Below are 27,398 nucleotides of genomic sequence, written 5' to 3' on the forward strand. Positions count from 1 at the left end.
TAGCTACTGTAATTAAACAATGAGGAGTTTGAAATGCATAGCACTTTACGCAGCACACACACACACACACACACACACACTTTGTTCAGACTGCTGAACCCAGCAGAGTGGCAGTCAGGCGGCCTTCTCCGTTGAGGTCCAGTCTTGCAGTGATCAGCAAATACACAGACCCCTCTAATCCTACTGCCATGGAGTTTCCATATGGTCCATTTTGGGGCTTCTTTTTTCTTTTTTTCTATCAAGCAACTGCCCCCAAAAGAGGGCTATTACACTTCTTTTTTGTGTTAGTAAAAGCACACCACAACCGTTTATTAAGCGTGACCCCCACGTTTAACATATGGAACGATATATAGCTACATAAGTATGTATGTATGTAGGTTAGGTGGATTGGATGGATATTTAGAAAGATATTTAGCTAGATTGCTATCTATCTATCTATCTATCTATCTATCTATCTATCTATCTATCTATCTATCTATCTATCTATCTATCTATCTATCTATCTATCTATCCATCTCGAAAACCGTTTTATTTCTTTACTTTCAGTGAGGTAAAATAAGCAAGTAATGAACACTTAAATTCTTAAATTTAACCCACAAGTGGAGTAAATTCATCAATTAAAAAATATAGATTTCTTATGTAATTATAGCTGGTAAACTGAATAACACTGTGTTGGTTTTAAATTAAATGTGACGAGAAAATTACACTCAATGAATGTAATTAGCCTTAAATAAATATTCTAACCTAGATAAAAAAATATATTTTCATGCAAAATGAATGCTGTATTGTAATTGGTTGAAGGCCATGTCCGTGCAGTTGTTTTACGTACACTAAGAGGACCAATCAAATACCGGAGCGCATGAAGGATGCGTAAAATAAATTTGTGTCATCCAATCAGCTGTCACCATACATTACTGAATTGTTCGGCCACTCGGGGCTGCCCTGCCTTCCTGAACTCTTTCATTCCCATTTGAAATCACCATTTGTACTTGTTGTTTGCACTTCGTTGATCAACAGAGTCCATTTTTGAATCATCCTTTAAGCTCTGTTGAAACCTGCCGTACAGAGCAGCGAGCGACATTGTTGGGTAATATGACCAAAATCCTGCTAGCTTGCAGCGCTGTCAACATTGTGAGACACTGGCGTGTAGTTGGAAACAAAGTTGGTAAGACGCCGGCATGGTTGCGACTTCAGACTGCTCAGCTTTTTAGTGTCAAGGTAAGGGAAGCGCGGTTGTCGTTTGTATCCGCTGTGACACTTTCATTCATTCCCCAAGGAGTTGACTCGGGCTGCAACAGTCCCCGTCAAATCATTGCTGCAGCTGATCATTCAGTTCCTAATGAGAGGCATGGAAACATCTCCAAACGTAAAGCGGCTACTGAATTCACTTTAAATCGGCTCAGTAATATGAACCCATACCGGCTTTTTAAGTAGAGCAAAGTGAATTGAAGTTATCAGTTATACATGCATACTTGATTTATATTCTGTTCTGTGACGTTGTCAGTCACCTACATTTGAACGTTGTGAAGATTGGAACCGCTGTTTAGGGTGGCATTAGTGATACTGGAGGGCTTTTCCTCCAGCATCACAGAAACATGCATGTTGGGTTCAATAAAGACTGTAAATTGTGCATAGGTTTCCATACGAATGGCTGTTTGTCTGTGTATGTGCCCTATGATTGACTGGTGACAGGTGAGTGTACATCCCTTCTCGTTTTAAATCAGCTGGGTTAGAATCAAGGTCACCCTCGGGGGGGGGGTCTGCCTGCCACCGAATGAGGACACACGCTATGAAAAATGGATGGATGGATGAATGTATTTGAGGATGAGGAGTTTTGAAGAGACAAAAATGATTACACCAACACACACAGGGAAGAATGACAATATCTAGTATTTGAGCATTCACAGCACAATCATGTTGTTCTATGGTGTAAAGGTCCTGCTCATAGTCAGTTTAACTTGAGAAAAAAAAAAAAAAAAGTACTTTAGGTTTCATCAAATTTCTACTCTATATTGGGAGCATTTTTTTAACGTTTGAATTTGATCTTTTCTACTCACCAGGCCCAGACAGCACACCTGGTCTTGGAAGATGGCACCCAGATGAAAGGGTTTTCCTTTGGATATGATGCTTCAGTTGCTGGGGAACTGGTCTTCAATACAGGCCTTGTAGGGTAGGTGAGACCTTCAACCTCAACTTCATAATAATGGATGCCCGCGTCACCACAATACAATGGTTTCATGGTCTCATTAGATATCCTGAAGCCTTGACAGACCCCAGTTACAGGGGTCAGATCCTGACTTTGACATACCCGCTTGTGGGGAACTACGGTGTACCGAACACGCACGAACTGGATAAGCTTGGCCTGAGAAAACATGTGGAGTCTGACTGCATCCAGGTATGAAGCGCTGCGCTGTTTCATAGGTTAAATCAGGGGTGTCAAACTCATTTTTGTCACGGGCCACATCGTAGCTATGACTTCCCTCGGAGGGCCGCTAAAACTGTGAACCTCATATACTGTAATTACATACAGTATACACAACACATTGATGATTAACCAGTTTTTAAATCAGAAGCCAATAAAAACATGTTTTTCGACTATTACGTTTCTTTTGAAAGTGGGATTGGTAACAAAAAAATGCTTGCAAATATCTCAATGGTATTACACCAGAGCACAATGAGCAATTTTGATTTGCTTTCGCGGGCCACATAAAATGATGTGGCGGTCCGGATCTGGCCCCCGGGCCACCAGTTTGACACCTGTGGGTTAAATCCATATTTATTCATGGTTAAGTTGAAACCCAAGCTTAAAGACTTCACACAACTCATAGGGTGAGCTGGATATTATTTCAGCTGACTTCGGGAGAGAGGGTGTTGGATTTATTTTACCCAACATGATAAAAAATAGACACAAAAGGAATGAAGACGCTGGTTTCTTTTTCTCATGAGGAGGGCGTATGGGAGATTGTTCAGATTACAGCCTCTCAACACGCTCCAAACAATCTCTCCCGTCGCTCCTGTATTTATTTGAAATAGGGAGGTTTCTAAGTTTACAAGACATAACGTACTAAGCTACAAGACCATAATACTAATGCAAGCTAAGCAAATAAATGATAACTTCTACAATATATTTAACAGAGGGGTACGCCCAGCCAATCGCAGGGCACATACTGTATCGACAAACAATCATTCAAGCTCACATTCACACCTAAGGACAATTTAGTCTTCAAAGAACATAACCTGCATGCTTTTGGAATGTGGGAGGAAGCTGGAATCCCCGGAGAAAACCCACGCAAGACGGGGATAACATGCAAACATAATACCTGGATTCAAACCTCCAACCGCCTAACTGTGAGGCGGATATGTGAACGACTGTGCGGCCAATTTACATTCAATTATTTTATTATATATAAATATATATATTTATTGTCGATTTAAAAAAAATCAAATGGTTTATAAAAATATAATAATCGGTAATTATTTCATGTAATTATGTAATACGATGAGGAGATTATACAGTTCTGTTGTTTTGCAGTTATAATCAGCCCCCTGAGGGAGGACATTACTCTGAGGGCCGTGATGAAAACTAAAATAGTTTGATAAGCCTACTTTTGATGGTTTATTGAGTGAGCTGAAGTCTCACGAGATACTGTATGTCAAGGTCCACATGCATTATGATGGTTTGACTTTAGAGGCATATTTTTGTAAACTTCCTATTCCAAATATCGCATCTTCAGTGCCATTTGACTTTTGAGGTTTCATTTTATATCATTAAACACCAAATTATCATCAAAAAACACTTCAGTATTGCCATTCATGATTATTTTCCTTCAGTGATCCTTGCACTACGGTGTAGGAAATTTTATTTCCATGTATGCTGTCATAAAAGGATATTTTCTTCTTCACACAAAGTTAGGTTCTGTATTGTATTTCTTTGGGATTTTCAGTCGACCCTTTCAATGGATTAAATTGTGCTTTTGTGTCTCAAGGTATCTGGTCTTCTGGTTCAAAACTACAGTGATGAGTACAGCCACTGGAACTCTGTCAAGTCTCTGGGTCAATGGCTACAAGAAGAGAAGGTAGGTGCTCTTGTGTATACTAGATACAGTAGGTATGGACTTTGTTGGTTGTCATTGAAATTGATTTTATTTCACTTCTTGAAAGGTTCCTGCACTCTTTGGGATCGACACCAGAAAGTTAACCAAGACCATCAGAGACAAGGTGCTGTCGTTGTTCTGCCACATATTATACTTAACGGAGACACTTTGCATTTGTTTTCACAAATACAACTTCCCTTGTCTTTCTAAAATATTTGAGACATGTTTCAGTCAAAATGCACCAAGAATCAAGAAATAGAGAACACTTTTGGGGAGCAATTACAGACTCTCTTGTCTTGTCTTGACCTTGGAAGTAAAGTAACACAAGCAACCAAAAAGAAAGCAGCAATGATATTTTCATGTGTGGAGATGACATTTCATCATCAAGCTGTCCCTCTGAATTACATGTATCAGTTAGTGTGCAAATCCATGCATCAGTTCTGATGGGTATCAGAAGCTAACGCTGTTGGTGCACATTAATTTGTGTATCCAGCAGTGTTACAGCTCTTTTGGTCCGATTGTGATGTCACAATCTAAATGGGTTGCTTTCAGACAATTTTTTTGAATGAGGCAGCTCACAAAGAATTTACTACGTTGTATAATTTCAAATTGTGACATACAGTCGGTATAGACACGCCAGAGAAGCAACTTTTTCTTTAATTTTTATTTTATTTTATTTTTTTTAATAAAGGCAATTAAAAAGTATGTTTTCCATAATACAGTAAAACCCCTTTAAAGACAATTCCCACTTGTTCTTTTTCCTCAGGGCACCGTTCTTGGAAAGATTGAATTTGATGGGCAACCTGTTGAGATAGCAGACCCTAACCAAAAAAATCTTATAGCAGAGGTCTCAACAAAAGTAAAGGCAACATTTACTTAGTGTTGATTTCTTCTTCTGGTGAACGCTAACTTCTTTCTTTCTTTCTCCTCTCACTCAACAGGAATCCAAAGTTTTTGGAAGAGGAAACCCTGTCAAAGTGGTAGCAGTTGATTGTGGTATTAAGCATAATATAATTCGCCTGCTGGTTAAGGTGAGAGTGCAATGCCCTTAAGTTCAACTTCCCTGTTGAAATTTAGAAACATTTCACAGCATGATTCAGGAAATTTGAAATGATAATGTCAGTCTTTAACAGTCGCAACTAATAGTCATCCAGCTGGGGTGAAAATTAGCTTCTCATTGGTGTCGCTCCATGAATTCACATTGCTTCTCATAATCGAGACTTTATCTTGGGGGGTTGCTGGAATGATTTCAGTGTCCATCTGCGGTCTTCATTAGTAAGTCTGTTCATGGGAAATATTTATTTGTCCTGAATGTTCATCTTTTGTAGTCTTTTGTGTTATGTTATGTAAATCTACGGCTAAATTGGTACTCAAAGCTTCTGACTCTCTCCAAGGAAAAACAGTAAAAGCTAGTTTCGTATGTTGCCACTTTAACTATATGTGTCTATGTGCCAGCGGGGTGCAGAAGTTCACTTAGTACCATGGGACCAGGACTTGTTGAGCCTAAGCTATGATGGACTGTTAATCTCCAATGGACCAGGAGATCCGTCCCTCGCTGAGGCACTCATCCACAATGTCCGCAAGGTAGGATAAGAGATGGCTTCTGTTTTGTTTCAATACAGCACTCTACTGTTAAGTAAGTGTTGATTTTGATTTTACCCCAGGTATAAACCTCCTTCCTGTACAATACCCATAACAAAATTACAAACCACAGAAATGTTATACCTTTTGTGGAACCTAAAATGATAGGAATTTTAGTTAATCAGTTCCTGGGTGAAACTAGTGACATCTTCAAAATGTATTAACTTAACAGACAATGTTTTAATGAACATTTCAAAATTCTCAAAGCCATACAATTGTACAAATGGGTGCAGTAAAAGTGATTATGTAGAGGCCCCTAACTCTTTTACATTAACTGTCACACAAGAAAAAAAATACCTCAGAGATGTTTACATTTGAGATGCCACTATATTAAATATCCTAAATCATGTTGATCTTGTTTGTTTTGTGTAGGTGTTGGAGAGTGATCGTCCCCAGCCTGTGTTTGGTATCTGTATGGGCAATCAGATCACTGCCCTTGCTGCTGGTGCTAAGTCCTATAAGCTACCAATGGGCAACAGGTGAGTGTCTTCAGAATTAAATGGCTTTAGGTCAGAATAGTTCTATGCCTGCTGCATTTAAAGGCGTACATACTGAACACAGATGATATTTGGGTTTAGTGTAGTACCTACTGTACAGTGATGGCCGTATTGCATAGATTTTGAAATTCACTAAAATATAGATGCACAGTGTATCATTTGTATGTGTGCTCCCCAGAGGTCAGAACCAGCCGGTACAGAATTTGATGACAGGCCAGGCCTTCATTACTGCACAGAACCACGGCTATGCCATAGATAGCGAGTCCCTGCCCCCAGGGTGGAGCCCGCTTTTCATCAACGCCAATGATGGCACAAATGAGGTTAGTTTCACTCATTGTAAATGACTTTCAGGAAAACATGCCATATGAAATTTTCTATGCCATGAATAAAGATTGCTCTCTTCTCGGCTCATGAAATATGTAGTGAAAGAGGAGAAACCTCCATGGGGAGAGTGTAATACTGTTGACTTGATTTTTGTGCACTCACATCAAATTTGGATGTTTCGCAGGGGATCATGCACAACACTAAACCTGTTTTCACGGCTCAGTTCCACCCAGAGGCCAAAGGCGGGCCCACTGACACAGAGGTATTTAAAGACTTAACATGGTCTAATACCAGAACGTGCAATCCCCAAGTATTATGCTTTTCTAGTACTGTAATGTCATTTGTCATTTTATTTGTACAGTTCCTTTTTGACACCTTCATGGCCCTGATCAAAAAAGGAAAAGATGCCAACATAGTGTCAATCATGCCGAAGAAACCGTGCATCTCCCCCAGAGTTCAGGTGTGTTTCTGTTGTCAAAAATAGTAATGTCAGGTTAATATCTTAAATTCTTCTATTTTGTTGAACTTGCTGTATAGTTGCTCTATCTGTTTTGCCTTCAACTTAACTGCATATACTCTTGTGAGTGAAGGTTTCAAAGGTGCTGGTACTGGGTTCTGGAGGCTTATCTATTGGTCAGGCTGGAGAGTTTGACTACTCTGGGTCTCAGGCTGTCAAGGCAATGAAGGTGACAAAAAGGTTTATAACATTTATAAAGTATGTATTGTCTTACTGAGTCTGTAGTCTCTGCTGTATGAGAAGAAAATATGGATATTTCATTGCAGGAAAAGCCCTATGACTGGTATCATCATACGTTCATGTCATGTGTACCTTCACTAAATAACTTAACTGTAAAATGTTGTCATAGGAAGAGAATGTGAAGACAGTGCTCATGAACCCCAACATAGCCTCAGTCCAGACCAATGAAATTGGCACCAAGCAGGCTGATTTGGTCTACTTTCTGCCTGTCACATCGCAATTTGTTACTGATGTGATTAAGGCCGAGCGTCCTGATGGCATCCTGCTTTCCATGGGTGGACAGACTGCCCTCAACTGTGGTGCGACAAAGCCTTTTTACTTGTTTTTAATGTAGCTCATGTTTGTGAAATTAGGTTACAATAATATTTCGTAAATGTACAACTGAGAAGGGAAATCATACTTCATTTAATATCCTTTTTTTGTATTTTGATTTGTATTGTTTCCAGGAGTAGAATTGTTTCAGCAGGGTGTCCTGGACCAGTATGGAGTAAAAGTCCTGGGAACGCCAGTAGAGTCCATCATGGCCACAGAGGACAGGCAGATATTTGCTGAAAAACTCAAGGAGATCAATGAAAAGATTGCACCCAGTATGGCTGTGGAGTCTGTAAGAATACAAGTGTGAAAACAGGTTCTGCAGTAGATTCCTGGCAAAGTAATTTTACTTTGTGGGAAATAATAGATAATAAAATGTGCTTTTGTAACGTTCAGGTTTGTGATGCCTTGAAAGCTGCAGAACAGATAGGCTATCCAGTGATGCTGCGATCAGCCTATGCCCTGGGAGGCCTGGGCTCAGGTCTGTGTGCCAACAAGGAAAAACTGGCGGAAACTGCCAACAAGGTAAGAATGGTCAACGCTTGTCATGATATAAACGTTTGTGGACACTTGTTTTCAGGGCTCCCAATTATTATGGAAAACAAGCAAAATGGTTGAATCAGTTTTCCCACTCATGGAAAACTATAGAATTATTAGCAAAACTCTCTTCCCTACCATCTATGTGACAGTTAACTGCAAGAATGTGTGTTGAAGCGCCGCACATCCAAAATTCTTACCCTATCTGCTTTGATCTCACTTTTTAGGCCACTGCTATTTGATCTGCATTTCTATTTACTAACATGCAAACGGTGGGGATTCTGTCTGTACATGTACATGCTGTCGTAAAATTCCATGGAGGAGTTCTGGAAAATTAGAGGGAACACAATACTTCCTAATTTTGCATATAACCTCCTTTGCCAACTACAATTCTTCTGTGTGCGCCTTTAAGTGGTTCCATCATAGGAAGAATATGGTGGTACTATTTTACATGAAATTCTATGAAAAACAGATGTGACGTAAGTTCAGTATATGTATGCTGTCAAAGTAAGGCAGTGGAATTTTTAATTTACATTTTGCAGTCTTCTGTATTATATTGTTAATGTTATTTTGTGCATTTACTAGGCTTTGGCCATGAGCAGTCAAATCCTGGTGGAGAAGTCGATGCTTGGTTGGAAGGAAGTGGAATACGAGGTGGTGAGAGACGTTGCAGATAATTGTGTCACCGTTTGCAACATGGAAAACTTTGACCCACTCGGTATTCACACAGGTATTAAAACACATTGACATCATGTGTGTTTTGTTTATTATTTCAATAAAATACAATATGATTTTGTTTACTTCTGACCATTTCTGATGTTCTCACCATACATTTATATCCAACATTTTACTGCACTATTCATCCATATAGTCCTCTTCCTCATCTTCAGGTGACTCCATTGTGGTGGCACCGAGCCAGACGTTGTCCAATGAGGAGTACCACATGCTTCGTGAAACGGCCATCAAAGTGGTTCGCCATCTTGGTATTGTAGGTGAATGTAACATCCAGTACGCGCTCCACCCATCGTCCCTGGAGTATTGCATCATTGAAGTTAATGCTCGGCTCTCAAGAAGCTCAGCTCTCGCATCCAAAGCCACTGGGTAAGAGACTAACTAATATAAGGTAAATATGCACTCACTCAAAAGAAATCCAATACAAAAGCTGTATTACAATCTTGTCATTACAATGATTTAAAAAAGAAATATTGACACAGAGAACATAAACAATACTGCGGAGTTTCATACCTTTCCCACACTGCTAGTGGGATTAATATATTGTTCTTAGAGTGTGTAAACATTTAGTTCTGGTCTGGTCCAAAGCTGAACGTTATACATTGTGCATTCTACAGCATACATATGGTCTTGGTTCACTTCATTCAAACTGTTACTTTTGGTGTCATCAAAAGTTGCAAAACTTTTTTTCGGGGCGCCTCAGTGGGGCCGTTGGACCGCACCGGATCCCTCGGTGTGGGCCGCTCTAGGGTGGACGCCTGGGCCTGACCCCTCCTCTCGTTTGAGTGGGTGGGGTCCTCACCTCCCGCGATGCAGGCACAGCAATTACAGAACACTTCTGACGGTCATTGTGCATTCGAAATGGTGTCAATTCACTTGCAGGTGTCCGCAGGCACACACCCCTGGGATTTATTCGCTGGGCGTGGGGCCACTCACTCATTGCGACTTATGACTGTGAATTTCTTGGGTATAACCTCACTCACACTCTGGTCCTGTAGACGTTTATAATTTACATAGCCACTCCCACCACACTTCAGTTGTACAGCCAATACACCACCCTTGTCCTACATGCTTCTTCTCCTGTCCTTGTCCTGTCTTATCTTTTCCTGTCCTTCCCTCACAGGTCTATAATGATTTACTTTCCTCATCTTGTTTACAGCTCGTGCTTTGTCTTTTGTTGTCTTCTTTTCGCACTCACCTCTAGAAAGCTTGTTCTGTTCGACTGATCGACTTTGATTCTCAATAAATATCCATTAAAATGCTAAGAACCCACAGCGGCAGCTTAAAAAGTCCACTGTGACACAGTACAACTGTTTCAGCATAAAAGGGATATAGATCCTCCTTTCTGCTTGACCTAACAGCCGAACACGACAACAAAATAAATTAAAAAATGCATGCAAAGCAAAAGCTATTATATATGTCACGACCTGATTTGACAGTATTTGTGACATATTATCACCAGTTGAGATCTCAAAGACCTCAAATATAAAAGGTCTGAAAACGGCAAGACTGACTCATCCTGCCGGGTTCATTTGATAGATCGGTTTATGGGTTTATTTATCTTATTATAGGATTCATTTTCAAATAAGTCTTGGACATACTTTTTGAAGTATCTGTCAACTTGTCTAGTGTGCACTAGCTTTTAGAGGATTGCGTAGCACATTATCAATTTAACCACACTACTTAAACAATTAAACTCTTCTGGTCATAAACAAATGTATTACTGACCTCTTATTGATTATTTTGGTCTCCCTGCATGATGTCCCATGTGTCACAGATACCCCTTGGCATTTGTGGCTGCTAAGTTAGCTCTTGGGATCCCCTTGCCTGCGATAAAGAATTCTGTATCTGAAAAGACCACCGCCTGCTTTGAGCCCAGTTTAGACTACATCGTCACCAAGATACCCCGCTGGGACCTGGACCGCTTTCAGGGGATGTCAAGCGAAATAGGCAGTGCGATGAAGAGTGTTGGAGAGGTGATGGATATCAGTCACTCATTCACATACTATATTTGGGATTATGAGCACGTCACAAACTTTGGTGTGATTTATATATAATAAATATATATAGATATATCAATCTAATGGATTTAGGTGATGGCAGTGGGACGTACCTTTGAGGAGAGCATGCAGAAGGCCCTGAGGATGTGCCATCCATCAGTGGATGGCTTTATGCCCCGATTGCCTCTCAGAAAAGCCTGGACAAACACACAGAACTTGCAACAGGAGCTTGCCGTGCCTTCCAGCACCAGAATTTTCTCCATTGCTAAGGTGCACTAATCTTTCACATTTTTCTGTGAAGACATTCTGCTGTTTACACACAAAGTTAAGTTGTCACAGGCATAAATTCTTATCCCTCTGGGCTACTCGTGTACTTTGTTGTGAATATTCTTACGAACATGTTTGTACGTTTCGATTTACCATCAATAGTTGAACAATAGCTTAAAGTTGGATCATGCAGAATAGTGCAATGTAACAACATGATGACATGACAACATGAGGACTCCACCTTCCACCGGCAATCATTCCGTCATATTAAGCACCTTCCACCGGCAAACATTCCGTCACATTAAGACACGTTTTATGAGAGAGCAACAAAATGATTTTTTTCTCTGTCTATCTTTTCTCCACCATCCATTATTTGGAGCAGTACTTGAACACGCAGTAATTTTAGGTTCTATTGAAGAAAATGTGTTTGATTTCTGCCCTTGCAACAAGGAGACTGAATGATGAACTTGATTGTGATGAATTATAGATCTGCTGCATCGGTTTCATGTTTCTACCCTTAAGGCCCTCCACAGCGGTATGAGTGTAGATCAGATCCACCAGCTGACAGCCATTGACATGTGGTTCCTGCACAAACTCCAAAGGATAGCACAACTGGAGCAACACCTTGCAAACTACAAAAGGTAATATAAACATACTGTACAGTATAGTGATGTCATCTTTTCAGCTTCATGGTCTGAAGACAAGTTTATTAAATAGTTAGTATTCATACTACACCGGTTTTTATTTACTATTCTAAAGAAATTATAGCCACTCATTTGAATAATTTCACCATAATTTAGTACTAACAATGTGGTCTGTAATGTAGTGTTGTTCTACGACATTGGAAAGAAATACAGTACGACATTCACCTTTCCCTTTCCATGCATTTATTTCAATTAAATTTTATGTGAATCCAAATAAAATTACATTTAATATTGGGAATATCTGTGACCAAACTTGTGAGGATGGTCACCTGACCCAAAGCACAAGGAGCCAAATGTTGATAACATCAATGTGTTCTAATGCGTCTGCTGCTGTCTGCAACTCTTTGCTTTTGCATTTCAATACTTAAAATAACATGTTGCACTTTCTGGAAAATTACATTTCAAATACCTCAAATAAAAAAACTAGAAAGTCTCACTTTACATTCTATTGAGATTAATTTCATTCTATCTTATTTTTGTGAGTCAGTTTCCTCTTACTGTCCTGCTACCTTCCAGCTTTGACATAGACAATTCTTCTGAGAGTCCGCTGTGAATTTGAATTTACTCCGCCACAGATTTACTTCTCACTCTTACTGTTTAATAATATATGGCTGGTTGTCCTATGTACAGCCTTCCATGCTACAGCCTTTTGTAGTCTCCATAGCCTCAGGGGTAGAAGCTATTAAGATGGACACATTATAGTAGCCTGCTGGCAGCTGGACGCCCCGCAGAGTCAAGTTCAGGTGGACATGCGGCCCCCTTGAGCCGCAGGATCATTATATATGCGCATCACTTAGTTGGGTTCTTCTATTGTGATAGCTTGGACAAATAGAAAAGAAACATAAATGGAAGTGAGTAATGTTCTTATTTGGTAGTGCTCCAGTGAAGTGTCTTTCTGAGATTTGTTCAAATTATTGTGACTAAATGTGATTAATAGTCATCTTTTTTTAAATTCCTTTTTGCTAGTGTTTCTATCAGGTTGAAAGACTCTGTCTCAGACCAGATAAAACCCACAAATAATACATTTTAAATAAGGTCAAAATCAGTGTTAATGATTTCTGTACTGATTTTAAATGCTTCTTGCTTACTGTAGCATAGTTTTTGCTTAATCTGTTTTTGCCGGTTTAAAAACTACATGAGAAGAAAGTAAGATTTTTATTATTTTTTTTAAAACTATATTTTCTCATTTATTTTGAAAAATAAATATAAGCAAATTGATTTGATGTCATGATGATTTTACCTTCTTTAAATTCCATCTCCTCTAGTCTTTCAGTGCCAAAGAGCCTGCTTCTGCAGGCCAAGCAAGAAGGCTTCTCGGACCGACAGGTTGGTCTGATTTTGGGCATCACTGAGGGAGCAGCTCGACAGATGAGGCTCAGTCATGGTATCAGACCGTGGGTCAAACAGGTGGGTGACACCAGATTCTTGCTTCTAGTGAAGGTTACTTGATTACATGCATGTATACTGACAAATACCAACACGAATAGCAAAACCAGCATTTTTAAATATGAACTTGTGCTGCTTCTCGTCCCACATCTGTCATTAATTATTATTTTGTTTTAAATTTTTGTGTAATATTTAAATTTACTTCTCAGATTGATACATTGGCAGCAGAGTATCCCACCAAAACCAACTATCTGTATTGTACCTATCACGGGGAGGTGAGAAGTTTAACTATCTTTTCTTAGAGGAGTTATAAAAAGTTATAAAAGCATTTCCCCAAAAAATATTTGTTTACATGAAAAGTTTTAGAAACAGAAACATATTTATCGTAGTATTACACAAATATTTTTCAGAGTAAACTAATTACTGATGATTGATGACTCAATTCACTAGGAGCATGACCTGGACTTTCAAGACCAATCAATTATGGTTCTTGGTTGTGGGCCCTATCACATCGGTAAGTGTTTTAAATATACTTTAAGCTTCCTTCATTATATATAAAAATATAAAATACTGTCATGTATTTTTCTCTGCGTCATCACAAGTCATGGCAAAAAAAATAATACTTTTATTATCTGCTCTGTCCACCAGGGAGCAGTGTTGAGTTCGACTGGTGTGCAGTGTCAAGCATCAGAGCCTTGAGACAGATGGGCAGAAAGACAGTTGTGGTCAACCATAACCCTGAGACAGTGAGCACTGATTTTGATGAGTGTGACCGCCTGTACTTTGAGGAGCTGACCCTGGAGCGCATCCTGGACATCACCCAGCAAGAGGTCAGCACCCATTGAACATTTTTATGTGGTGAAGTACAAATTCTAGGGTTTCTGTCTGCTGGCCAAGTGATCAAGAACCTTAGACGGCAACAATGATTGGGATTTCAGCTGCACAGTATTTTAATTACAGCAGCAGTAGTCTGAAGCTGTGTCTTTTGGGCAATCTTAAACCCTCCTGGCCATCTACAGTACATTTAATGCTGGCATTTTCCATCAGAACAGCAAGACAGCTCATTCAAAAGCGTTGATAATTACTGTATCTCAAATTTAAATGTTGTTTGAAATTGTTTATACCACACAGTACAATACAAATATGTTGCTAGATGCATAAATAGACATGGCGTACACTTCACAAAATCAGACACTCAATTTTACTGAGCCCTGTGACTAAGGGCAACAAGAATTTCAAATTGCATCACACTGGTATCAATCCAGTAACCAGAAAAACATAAGCATCTGTATTTCTGTTGTTGTTCTTTTGTTTTATCTGTGTTATGGAGAATTTCAGCTTTATCTAATGTGATCAAGGTGTGTTTTTACATCATTTTATGCTTCGGATTTCAGGTTCACAATCTCAAATATGTTTTTTCGATATTGAATTTGGAAGAGATTTAGCTACATTTTTTTTCTTAAATGTATCTGTGTTTTCTTAAAGGGAAAGGCCACTTTGACCCTTTTGGTCACAATGATTCAGATACATCAAGCTAAAAGGATAATGTCCAACTATCCTTCTTTATTTATAGCACTTCACACTCACATTTGCACCTGTGGACAATTTATTATTCAGTGAACCTAATTTTGCGGAATGAAGTACCGGACAGGGAGAACATGCAGAACGTGCAAAATTCACACAGGAAGGCCGGATCCAAAATTCAAACCCCTCAAACTGTGAGGCTGATTTACATTCGCACACACGCCATATGAACATTTTAGTCTTCAATTAATCTACTATGCATGTTTTTGGAATGTGTAAACCGGAGTACCTGGAAAGACCCCTAGCCAAGCATGGGGACAACATACAAACTCCACACAGGATTCAAACTCAGAACCTCAGAACTGTGAGGCAGACATGCTAACCACTCAACCGCCGCTTGTCATAAAATATCATGTATGATTCATAATTAAATTGTATCTTTATGTAACATTGTAGCAGGTTAATGTTAAGATTCTTTTCATCCTAGTAAATATTAGTCATACTGGGCATCACTCATCTAATTTGCCGTGTGTTGAGCCTAATTTACAGTGACTAAGGCAGATGATGCTCAGCGCTATTACTTATCATTTCTGTAATCAATGTAGATGTTTACTGGTGTCAATTTCCTTTGGCATCCAGTAAATGCTGTGATTGGACCAGAGTGTGATTAAAGGTCTGTATGCTCAGGGAGCTTGCATTCCCATAAATCCCACTCACACAGCTGCATAAAACCCTGTGGCTTTGTTTTAATGTGTGTGTGGTGTGTGTGCGGGGGCGGAGGGGGGGGGGTGATGGCATTAGAGCTTGAAGATAAACCCCGGTCAGGGGAGCAAGCCCATGAATAATGAAGAGCGTTTCCAGGGTCTACCTGGCATTGCCATGGAAACAGCATCATGCTGGATACGCTAGACTGAAAAGGGAGCCGCAAACTGTTAACAGAAGGAGCAAGAACACTTTTTCTTCTGACACACGCACTTCCTCGGGTGATAAACTAAACCCATGGCACAGCTGAGATGAACTGTTTTTGTTCGTCTCATCTTTTCTCTGTCTCTTCAGTCGCCAAAATAATTAAAATTGGCCACAGTCTATAAATCTTGGTTGATAGGTGTTTGGCAGTAGGATTTCAACTTGACAAAGTATATTCTGTCTTTGTCTTTTTTCCTTCCCTTATTTTTCTGCTTATCTGTTCTCTTTTGAACTTACTCATTTGAATATTTTCTCCATCTTCTCTATCTGCTCGCCAGAGTTGCAGTGGTACCATTGTATCAGTGGGAGGTCAGATCCCAAACAATCTTGCAGCCCCTTTGCACCTGAATGGGGTGAACATTTTGGGCACAAGTCCCCTGCAGATTGACCGAGCTGAGGAGCGCTCGGTTTTCTCCCAGATCTTGGATGACCTCGGTGTGGCGCAAGCCCCGTGGAAGGCCCTCAACTCTCTGGTAAGAGGAATCATTAATAATTAATACAAATGCTGCTAATATTATACCGAGAACACAATATGTGATCTTCAAAGACAATATATGTTTTTTAAATTTATAATAAATAAAACATAACAATGTCAGTTAAAATGATCGCCTTTATAAGCATGGCCAAACCATATGCTGAGAATACTTTCCTCCCCAAAAAACAATTATACGATCACAATCCTCTCAGGGGCTCTGGTTGACCTCTTAGAATTCCCATAGGAAGTAATGGAAATTAATCCATTCCAGAGTCATACTGTGGCCATCATAAAACATTTATTTACTGCACAAGTAAACATTTTAACAAACCTATACATGTGTAATATACTGGATGTTAACCACTGATATTAGTATGTTAACACAATCAAACCCTCATTCTGAACATTAGCAGCAAAAACCTTTGTTGTTTCGAGGCACATTTTCCCTAAAGATCGTTTTCAAACTGCACAACTTTCATGGTGTTAAAATTTTGAGGTACTGTACCACATATTTAAATGTTGGAGAAAGTGTATGATTGCTGTTCATGCTTTTGTGGAGACACTGCACCCTTTTGTTTTGGACTATCAGCCAAGCATAAGTCTCTTCTAGAGGTTTGAACATTTGACTTGTTTCCTGCCACACTCCTGGGAGGAATAGGATGACATCTATTCAACAAAGCATAAAGGACACTGAAAAGTACAGAGTTCTTCTAAAATAAGTCTCTCCTATTACTTTTTTCCTATGCTAATTTCCATAAAACTATTTGATTGTATACAGAGATAATGGTCTATCTATTTCCCTAATGATCTCTAAGAGTTTGTTTTTGTTTGGTGAGAATAATGTCATCCGAGCTGTGGGGTGCTTGCATCTGTCAAGATTGCCTTGTTGCATGCTTATGAGTGAATGTTGAGAAATGGCAAAGGATAGAGCTGGGTTGTAGATAAAAAGGCAATGATGAATCGGAACTCATGCCATTATACATTAGATAACCCTTGCAGATTGCCTGCTGCTCATAACTCCTTAAGCCACATAGACTATAATGTGTGGGGAAAAAAGAGACATATCATGCTAAAAACCATTTCACCACATCAAATCATGATTACTACACAGGTCAAGTGCTTAACCTTAGCTAACCAATCATACAATGTGATATCTGAAATCACGCATATGGACTGTATTTTACTGTGTTGCTGCTCAGTGTTAGACAAATGCAGTAGCGTGTATACCTTCAAAATAAAGTAGCTTGTGTATGTAATGTGGCAAATATTAGACTCGTAATGTAGTACGGTATAAACATCTGTATCATTCCATCCAAAATCTAAGAATGCAATATTTGTCATTCATCATTTCTCAGCTCACAGTGCCACAGTGCTACTTACTATGCATGCACGGCAGATGAGATGGATTCAGATGCATACGTTTATTCATCTCACAGTCCATCTGGCGTGTCCTGTTACAAGCATACACACGTTTCTGTGCAATACATCTCGTGCTGGCTCTTGTTGCCTTAATCATTTCGAGGTTTGCATCATGTTTCATCTTCTTTCCCTGATTCAATTTAGATATAGATTAAAATCAACAGCTGTACATTTGCTTGCACTTCAATTCTCACATCTATTACCGCTAACAGTCATGGCTGCTTATATGCTATAAGGAAAATAAAATAATACATGAGGACGCAAATAAAGAGCATAAGCCTATCATTAACTGCGAGATTGCTTCCACCCTCTCTTCTCATTCCTCATGCAAAGTGAATGGAAGAGGGAGAAGGAAGACAATGGAGCGTTTTTTTGCCATTGCCACTAGATGGCGACAACGTATTGTTTCGTGCTGGGAGTGGTTAAATCAATCACCAGGTCAACCACAACTATAAACCGGGTATCAGAATTTCTTGAGAGGGCTATCAACATGGACACGCTGCCCTTTGTTTTTTGAAGAATGTAAAATTGCATACATTTAGTTTTACGCCTATGTTATGTATTTGTTCCTGAAAGCAGTGCTGTGTTATGTCCGTTAGCAGAATAGATGTTTTAGAAATGTCTTCATGACCTTTGTGTGTGGCAGAAATTTGCAAAAGCCTAAAAGTGAAGTCTAAAAGTGTGCAAGTGCTCTTTCAAATTCAAGTGTTTAAAAAATAATTAATGCACTTTGCTCATTCTTTTTTTTTTTTTTTTTTTTTTTACCTTTTCAACTGATACATTTTCTAATTGCTGTTTTAATACATGTACAATACATATTGTAGCCTTAGATTTATCCGTCCCAGAAACCATTTAGTAAAATTGTATCATACATTTACTGATGCTATAATTTGTGTATTTATGAATCAACAGTATATTCTCTTCTCTTAATGATGGAGAGCATTTGACAGAAAATCTCTGTATGCCTTGTTTTTTGTCTCCTACTCAGGAAGATGCCTTTGCTTTCGCTAACCAGGTGGGCTATCCCTGCCTACTGCGTCCATCCTATGTTCTCAGGTAAGCTTCAGCGCTCAGTTTTGAAAGCTATAATGCTTACCACATTCCAAAAGTTTTTTTGAGCTTCCACCCTTGATACACATAATTACAACTATGATACATGACAGTTGTATGGCAATTTGGGAAGGTTTTTAAGTGAATTTTCTGCAACCACTCAATAAAAGAAACCCCAACACTTTGTGAAATGTGAGGGGGAAAAAAGTCTCACAATTTGTAACTTTCATGTGATTCATCAACATGACGTGTTACAGTATACATACAGTATCTGATCCATGTCGTAACAACACAATAGCCACAGTAATAAATAATTTCTGAAAAACTCAAAATTATCACTTTAAGTGAGTGGATTCTCAGAGCTTTGAATAAATATCAATGGATTAGGAACACTCTTGAATGTACTGGCTGTGTGTATGATTCCCAGTTGCAGGTCCTTGGAAGAATGATCAGTTATTATTTGGGTTTGTTTGTGTTCCTCACAGCTCTCATCCAAGCCCACGGCCTTCATTTATCTCACTCCTCCCTCCAGCTCATTCTTTCTAATCAGAAGAACAACCCAACGAGCATTCTAATGCTAAACGTACTCCCAGAAAAAAACTTGAACTTTGTTACAAGATCCCGCAGTGCTTTTCATCTGAATTTCTCTATCGCTTGTTCACCTTTTTTTTTTTTTTTTTTTTTTTTTTTTTTAATAACTGTTTCCAGACCTTGTTCCCGATGGTGATGCAACAGAAAGATAACGAGTGTTTGAAGCTTTTATGCACTCCTCTTTGCTTATCCTCTTCTCATGTGGCCTTCCGCCTCAATCCTTTTCTTTCCGCCTGTGTTGCTTCACCAGTGGCTCGGCGATGAACGTCGCACATGGGGAGGAGGAGATGCTGCGCTTTTTGAAGGAGGCTACCCAGGTGTCCCAGGTGGGAGCAGTGTGTGTGTGTGTGTGTGTGTGTGTGTGAGAGAGAGAAAGAGAGAGAGTGTGTGTTGTGTCCTTGCTTCTACACGGGCTAATGGCCACACGTACTGCGCATGCACACGCAGGCGCGCGCGTGCAGACACACACACACGCACAGACACATATACAGTGCATGTACACTTCATGCTGAGTTCTCCCTCTGCTTTCAATTATCTGCTGCTAGCAGCTGATGTAGCTGTTGGCTAGTCGAGTGTGCCCATTTTTTAATTTTTTTTTCTTCCTTCACTGCACCCCCAAGTGGTTCAGGGGCAGCTGTCCCTTTCAAAAAAACCAATACAAGTACTCAGGGCTAGAAGAATACACACATGTTGTACTTTATGCACACACATTTATACCTGCTTGTTAGTTGTGTTGTCAGCTCTTTGCTTTTGTGTGGCCTATTCCTAAACAATTGGATTTGTTTAGGGACCAAAAACAACCAAATATTATTATTACCCCAAACTACAATATGTTTAGGCTTGATCTGAGCAGATTTCCCTGAAATTTTTGCTTTTTTAAATTAATTAATTTTAAGATAAACTCAATACCACTGTCTTATCTTAATTTAAAATCAGGGTTTACAGTAGCGGCATGGTGGACGACTGGTTAGCACATCCGCCTCACAGTTCTGAGAACTCTAGGTTAAATGAAGACTATAAATTGCCCGTAGGTGTGAATGTGAGTGCGAATGGTTGTTTGTTTCTTTGTGCCCTGCGATTCGCTGGCGACCTGTTCAGGGTGGACCCCGCCTCCCGGCCGAAGATAGCTGGGATAGGCTCGAGCAGCCCGGGACCCTGTTGAGGATAGACGGTAAAGAAAATGGATGGATGGATGGGTTTTACAGTAACGTAACATAAAACACATCTTAATGTCTGAATCCTAATGCACTATACAGAAATGGCCTGAATCCAGTTAATTCAGTGGTGCTTTTTCTGATTAAAGAAATGTAAAAATATATATCTTTCTTTCAGGAGCATCCAGTGGTTATAACCAAATTCATTTGTGGTGCTCGGGAGGTGGAAGTTGATGCTGTTGCCAATAGTGGGAAGGTATAGTTGAATATTAATAACATGTTACATTCAGTTACAGTAAACATTTTTTTTTCTGTATTCTACTTTTATGAGGGCATCATGATTTAATAATAATGTTGATTTTGGGAATGCCATTGTGATGAAAATAAACAACATGAACCATATGTAATATGCAGTATATCTTTATAATTGTAGTATGAGATATCAAAACAAATTTAGTCTGGACTGTGCCCAATCACTGAATAAAAAGAAAATTAGGTGGATATACCGGAGTCTTGAGACACATACCTTGATTAATTAATGTGTGACCTAATCTTTGTGTGTCTAGGTACTGGTCCATGCAATAACAGAGCATGTAGAGGATGCTGGCGTACATTCAGGAGATGCTACCTTAATATTGCCAACACAGACCATTAGCCAAGGTTCCTTAGAAAAGGTCAGTTATGCTCTACACACACACACACACATGCACGCACGCACATATTTGCACATCTCCCGCGATCAACATAGCAGGTAAACACAGCTAGATGCTAATGAGCAATTATAATTGCCTGAAGACCTTTTACTTACTTTTGAGTAAGTAAAAGGTCTACTAAAAGAATGCAAAATACTTTAAAATATTGTGCTTGAATACAGTTGACATTATTTTGCAGAATTGAAAAACTTGGGCTGGATCCTAGGTTAGTTGGTTTAGTTACTTCACCCCCAAATACAAAAAAAATTAAATAAATGAATCTAGAACAAATCCGCAGCCTAAAAACATGAAACAAGAAAAACAACGAAAATGTTTGCGTTTTTTTTGGACAATAAGAAAAAGAAAAACAAGCATATTCTGTATATGTGCTTTTGATTGGCCAGTGGCGATTGCCAAATTATTGTGTGAACAACTTTATTTCATTCCAAATATATTAATAACATTTGTCAACACTTATTAGCCTATTTTAGCCAGCTGTTGGTCACAGATGAGCTGGCGCCTATCCCAGGGCAATCACAGGGCACATAGAATATGGACAAACACACATTCACGGGCACATTGATGGAGAAAACCCACGCAATCACAAGAGAATATGAAAACTCCACACGATTCGACTGTAAACTGTGAGGCAGCCATGCTGGCCTCATACAACCACAAAACATTGAGAAAATTGCTGAAAATACTGTTTTAAAAGAACTCAAATGATGTTTGAAATCGACCAAACTGACCTTACTGTTAATGCAAAACCATAATCAGTACTATGTCTATTGTGTTGTTTTTTTTCTTCCCCCCCCCCCCCAATCCTCTTAGGTCAAGATGGTGACCCAAAATATAGCGCACGCATTTGAAATATCAGGGCCATTCAACACTCAGTTTTTGGTAAAAGGCAACAATGTAATGGTAGGGAATAATTTCCATTCATATTGCTGTCTGAAGATTGACATAATGTATCTGGTTATTATATGCAATTATTTGTGATGTATATTGTATGCTATTTTTAGGTGATAGAGTGTAACCTACGGGCATCACGTTCTTTCCCCTTCGTATCAAAAACAATCGGTGTGGACTTTATCAATTTGGCAACCAAAGTGATGGTTGGAGAGCCTGTGGATGAGGCCAGTCTGCCATCGCTAGAGAGACCCATCATACCTGTAGACTACGTGGCTATCAAGGTGAGGCTAAAAAAAACACTTCTTAGCCTTGATGACTGGCATTGTTAAAAACAAGTTGAAGGCTATTTGTTTATATGTGCCCTGCGATTGGCTAGCAACCAGTTCAGGGTGTGCTCCAGCATACCCAAGACCCCAGTGAGGAGGAGCGGTACGGAAAATGAATGGATGGCTTCGGCCTTGGATGACGGGACACTTAACAAGGAGTGATGGGGGACCGAAGTGTGTAGAGTAGTGCAAAGCAAGGCAGATGACACTAATAAGGTGCCCATGGAAAAAATGAAATTATGATGAAAAAAAATATATGTGAACATTAATACTTTTACTGATAATCCCACTGCAGTACTATTACTAGGGATGCACCGATTTTCAGACCACAAGTACTTACATTTCAGTACTAGCCGATACCAAGTACAAATACGAAATGGTGCCATTACGTCTTGCAATTGTGTTTTATTTTAATCAAATATTGTTAAAAAACAACAAACCACCAACTTTTATTAAACATGGCAGATGTTTCACTCAAATATAATAGTTTTTAGAGTACAATAATCACATGTCATTACTGACATTTTAACATCCATGTTTTTCTCAGTCTTGCCACACATTTAACTTAAATGCAGTCTGTAACACAAGGCATTTCATTTATGTGGTGTCTTAGTCCAATCACTAGGGGAAACTATCTAAAAGAAACTACATACAATGAACAATAGACGAAGAAGAAATAAGAGACAAGAATAATGTCTTGTGGATATACAAGTAGGAATACAGATGCAATATTAACTCTGTGTGTTAAGTACAAAATTAAGTTACTAAAAGAAATGTGCATGAAAAAGTACAAAAATACATGACTGCTTCTTAAAATGTTATAAAACAAAAATGTGAGAGGACAACTGAAGTGATACTGTACTTTATCTCACCATCGCTTACCTCATCGTTTTGTGACGGGAGTGCAGCTGGCTCGGCTGGAGCTGAGCAATGAACAGCGGAGCTGGCGAGGGGGCTCGAGAACCTTGGTGCTTGCTGGAGTTCATTATCCATTTTTGCCGAGCATAATTTGCAGTCGGCTATCAAATTGTTGTCATCCATGTTTACCTTAAAGTATGTTCACATGGTAGACATAGTTACTATGCCACCTGCCCGAAAGTTACAGTATATGTCAGGCTGGTGAAGTGGTATCGGTGTGTTAGTATCGTAGAATTTTTTTCAAGTCTAAGTATGAGTGCAGATGTTCAGTATCGCAGGTGCGTCCCTAACCATTGCATTTTTCTTCCTTAAAAAAATTTAATCTGGATCTTGCACCCTTAACTTTGTCCACTGTTTAATAGATGTAGAGAGAAATATGCTTATTTACTATTTTCGTAGACTGTGTAACATGCACCGGCGCACAAATAGTGGCATATCTTGATTTTTGTGGAAATGCAAGGCTCACTGGCGTGTTTGCCAATTTGGGACACAAGATGGGCATACCGACGCATCGAGGGTGTGTCCTTTGACATCCGCCCACCGCACGTAACTATTTGGTGACTGAAAGTTGGTCTAATCTTATGCCTGCTCAGACCATGTCGAACTATTGCTAGCTAAGGTAGCTAATGTGATTTTGGTAATTTTTTTTTTCGAGGTGCAGGCAGACAAATACGCGAGCTCCGCGCACGTATTGGTGGATCAGATGGACATATTCAGTCTCCCGTAGTTATCACCAGCTCATACTGTATTTAATCACAATGCCTATTGCCACATTAGCCAAGTTGCTCCAGTCACGCACGGCTCACTAAGTCCTCTTCCGCATATAGCGTTGTCTCCATATGAGACTATTGCATCGCTCTTGAAGGGGGATGAAAGAAGCCGCTTTGATTGGACAGGATTGAAGTTTGCTATGGTGATACACACACCAGCGCAGACATCAGTCCACAAAATGACCAAAACCAGGTCTAGTCCACATCCTCACAGAGTTATGCCGAGCGCAACGCTGGATTTCTGCTAGTCACGAAAATAGAGCCCAATATGTTAAGTTTTCTGTATACCAGTACTCACAACTCCTGACTGTATATATGATGTTCAGTCATTTCTATAAAGAGCCTGTGTATGACATCTTGATTCCACCGGATCGCATTACAAAGGCTAATAATTACCGTAATTTCTCGTGTATAATGCACACACCACCCCCAAAAAATTGTCAAAAGTCAATAGTGCGCATTATACATGGGTATAGGGGAAAATGGAAAAAACGTTCACATTTTATAAATCTATGCCACCATCTTGTGGTTATGAAAAAGCTGTACTCTTTCATTCCAATATGCCACCTAGTGGCTATAAAAAAAGGTGTAGCCTACACTTACATTCCAATATGACAAGGGTACGTGGGACTGCATATATGTACAGTTGTGCTCATAGGTTTACATACCCTGGCAGAATTTGTGAAATATTTTTTTTTTTATTTTTTATTTTTTTAATTTTTTTTTATAAATATGACTGAACAACAAGCATCATTAATTTCTTTATGGTTATGTTTTGTTTAATGATAATGCTTTTCTGAAATGCTCGACCGTTTAATTTTAATCCCAATAAAATCAAATTAAATGTGTTTTCACCTGATCCTTCATGTTTTCTTTAAAGAATTGTACCCATCTCACAAATTCTGTTTGGCTAATCAAACATATGAGCACAACTGTGTGTTTTCTATTCTACTATATAAAAGTCGGGCTGTGAATTTCAAAATAAGAGCACGTAAATTAAAAAAAGGATTAAGTGTTCAAACCAAGTTCTTAACCTCAGAATAATTCTTTGAAAACAAAATTTAACAAAATACAGATAATACTTCATGTTGTGATCATATGGGTAGAAGCAAAAGCATGTATTGTAAAAATGCATTATACATAGGTAGAAGGGTTTTCCAGAATTTTGAGGTCAACTTTGGGGGTGCATATTATACATGGCTGTGCATTATACATGAGAAATTACGGTAGTAACATTAATTATTGACTCATCATCTCAATACCTAAGAATGGGGAGTAGTATAGTAGGTCCTTTCTTATACCAGCCTTGAGACTTACTTATTTAATTGGATTAGAGAGCGTTTATGTGTTGCCAGCTGTTCCAAAGCCATTTTTTCAAAGTAATTTCTCTCTCTAATTACGGCTGAGCTGCTGTAACAATGGTTGTCATTTGAAGCTAGTCAGGCAGGTATAATCCTCCACTTATCAAGCCACCAAAAGTTTTCAATTTGTAGTCTACGTGCTGGTGGGGAATATTAATCAGAGCTCTAAATATTCAATTCACCAGACGTTAAATATTTGAAGCGTTTACTTGAAGTCTCTGAATGTAAACTTTTACAATTGTTAGAAAAGCTAACGAGACATTTCAGTTGTCTAACAAGAGTATGCTTAAATCTTCCTCTTCTGCCTATCCCAACACTAACACACAATGATGTGTCAAATTTACACAGACTAAGAAGATTTAAGTTGGTAATTTAAATAGCCATCCTTGACGTGTCTCTCTCTCTACCCTCAATGTACAATCACCATAGAAATCATTCCCATCCACAAAGCTCAACTTGGTTTATTCATTCTTTTCCTTCCTTCTGTTGTGCCTTTACCTTCTTACAGTCTTCCATTTTTGGCCGTGTTGTCATTCACTAACAAATCCACCTTGTGTGATTTATATTTTTATTCACTGCATGTTCTTACAGATAATATAAACCTGTTGTATTTATTACAGAGTGAAAGAAGAGCCAACACTTTGGTGAGGAAGTGGGTTTCATGTAAGATTCCAGTGCATACAAACGTTAACGAACTGGCAAGTGGCAGAGTAGCAAAATGTCCCAAGTTTCTTCAATTCTTGTTTACAATAGTGTTTTCCCAACATTTATTGTTTATATTTTACATTAGAACAAATTCATGGCACACCACCAAACAAAATTACCACAAAAGTTATGTATAGCCAGCACGGTGCGAATGGTTGTTTGTTTCTATGTGCCCTACGATTGGCTGGCAACCGGTTCAGGGTGTAGCCCGCCTCCCACCCGAAGATAGCTGGGATAGGGTCCAGCAGTCCGCGACCCTGGTGAGGATAAGCGGTAAAGAAAATGGATGGATGGATGCAAGTTATGTACAACCCCAATTCCAATGAAGTTGGTAGGTCGTGTTAAACATAAATAAAAACAGAATGCAATGATTTGCAAATCATATTCGACCTATATTTAATTGAATACACTACAAAGACAAGATATTTAATGTTCAAACTGATAAACTTTATTGTTTTCAGCAAACAATCATTAACTTAGGACTTTATGGCTGCAACACTTTCCAAAAAAGCTGGGACAGGGTCGTGTTTAACACTGTGTTACATCACCTTTTCTTTTAACAACATTCAATAAACGTTTGGGAACTGAGGACACTAATTGTTGAAGCATTGTGGGTGGAATTTTTTCCCATTCTTGGTTGATGTACAGCTTCAGCTGTTCAACAGTCTCCGTTGTCGTATTTTACGCTTCATAATGCGCCACACATTTTCAATATGGAGACAGGTCTGGACTGCAGGCAGGCCAGTCTAGTACCCGCACTCTTTTACTACGAAGCCACCCTGTTGTAACACGTGCAGAATGTGGTTTGGCGTTGTCTTGCTGAAACAAGCAGGGGCGTCCATGAAAAAGACGTTGGTTGGATGGCAGCATATGTTTCTCCAAAACCTGTATGTACCTTTCAGCATGAATGGAGCCTTCACAGATGTGTAAGTTACCCATGCCATTGGCACTAACACAGCCCCATACCATCACAGATGCTGGCTTTTGAACTTTGCGTCCATAACAGTCCGGATGGTTTTTTCCTCTTTGGCACGCAGGATACGACGGCCACAATTTCCAAAAACAATTTGAAATGTGGACTCGTCGGACCACAGAACACATTTCCGCTTTGCATCAGTCCATCTTAGATGAGCTCGGGCCCAGAGAAGCCGGTGGAGTTTCTGGGTGTTGTTGATAAATGGCTTTCGCTTTGCATAGTAGTTTCAAGTTGCACTTACGGATGTAGTGCCGAACTGTATTTACTGACATTGGTTTTCTGAAGTGTTCCTGAGCCCATGTGGTGAT

The 27,398-nt window shown here is 39.2% G+C and overlaps 1 protein-coding gene across 1 annotated transcript in view; it reads left to right on the forward strand.

The window, feature by feature from the left end:
* The first annotated feature begins 1,092 nt into the window (after positions 1-1,092).
* Positions 1,093-27,398, forward strand: part of cps1 (carbamoyl-phosphate synthase 1, mitochondrial) — a 45,752-nt gene continuing 19,446 nt past the window's right edge. Inside the window, exons 1-32 of the mRNA XM_061691515.1 lie at positions 1,093-1,218; positions 2,061-2,170; positions 2,251-2,395; positions 3,987-4,076; positions 4,162-4,218; positions 4,861-4,953; positions 5,036-5,125; positions 5,550-5,678; positions 6,108-6,214; positions 6,411-6,552; positions 6,741-6,818; positions 6,918-7,016; positions 7,147-7,242; positions 7,423-7,612; positions 7,760-7,917; positions 8,022-8,150; positions 8,748-8,892; positions 9,053-9,263; positions 10,672-10,870; positions 10,988-11,164; positions 11,684-11,802; positions 13,131-13,272; positions 13,461-13,526; positions 13,702-13,765; positions 13,900-14,081; positions 16,020-16,214; positions 18,624-18,691; positions 19,527-19,602; positions 20,609-20,686; positions 20,997-21,104; positions 21,954-22,043; positions 22,145-22,315. Of these exons, the coding sequence (XP_061547499.1) occupies positions 1,093-1,218; positions 2,061-2,170; positions 2,251-2,395; positions 3,987-4,076; positions 4,162-4,218; positions 4,861-4,953; positions 5,036-5,125; positions 5,550-5,678; positions 6,108-6,214; positions 6,411-6,552; positions 6,741-6,818; positions 6,918-7,016; positions 7,147-7,242; positions 7,423-7,612; positions 7,760-7,917; positions 8,022-8,150; positions 8,748-8,892; positions 9,053-9,263; positions 10,672-10,870; positions 10,988-11,164; positions 11,684-11,802; positions 13,131-13,272; positions 13,461-13,526; positions 13,702-13,765; positions 13,900-14,081; positions 16,020-16,214; positions 18,624-18,691; positions 19,527-19,602; positions 20,609-20,686; positions 20,997-21,104; positions 21,954-22,043; positions 22,145-22,315 (3,930 nt within the window). The remainder of the gene's footprint in view (positions 1,219-2,060; positions 2,171-2,250; positions 2,396-3,986; positions 4,077-4,161; positions 4,219-4,860; positions 4,954-5,035; positions 5,126-5,549; positions 5,679-6,107; positions 6,215-6,410; positions 6,553-6,740; positions 6,819-6,917; positions 7,017-7,146; positions 7,243-7,422; positions 7,613-7,759; positions 7,918-8,021; positions 8,151-8,747; positions 8,893-9,052; positions 9,264-10,671; positions 10,871-10,987; positions 11,165-11,683; positions 11,803-13,130; positions 13,273-13,460; positions 13,527-13,701; positions 13,766-13,899; positions 14,082-16,019; positions 16,215-18,623; positions 18,692-19,526; positions 19,603-20,608; positions 20,687-20,996; positions 21,105-21,953; positions 22,044-22,144; positions 22,316-27,398) is intronic.

Source organism: Phycodurus eques, chromosome 12 (genome assembly GCF_024500275.1).
Source record: "Phycodurus eques isolate BA_2022a chromosome 12, UOR_Pequ_1.1, whole genome shotgun sequence".
In the NCBI taxonomy this organism is placed as follows: domain Eukaryota; kingdom Metazoa; phylum Chordata; class Actinopteri; order Syngnathiformes; family Syngnathidae; genus Phycodurus; species Phycodurus eques.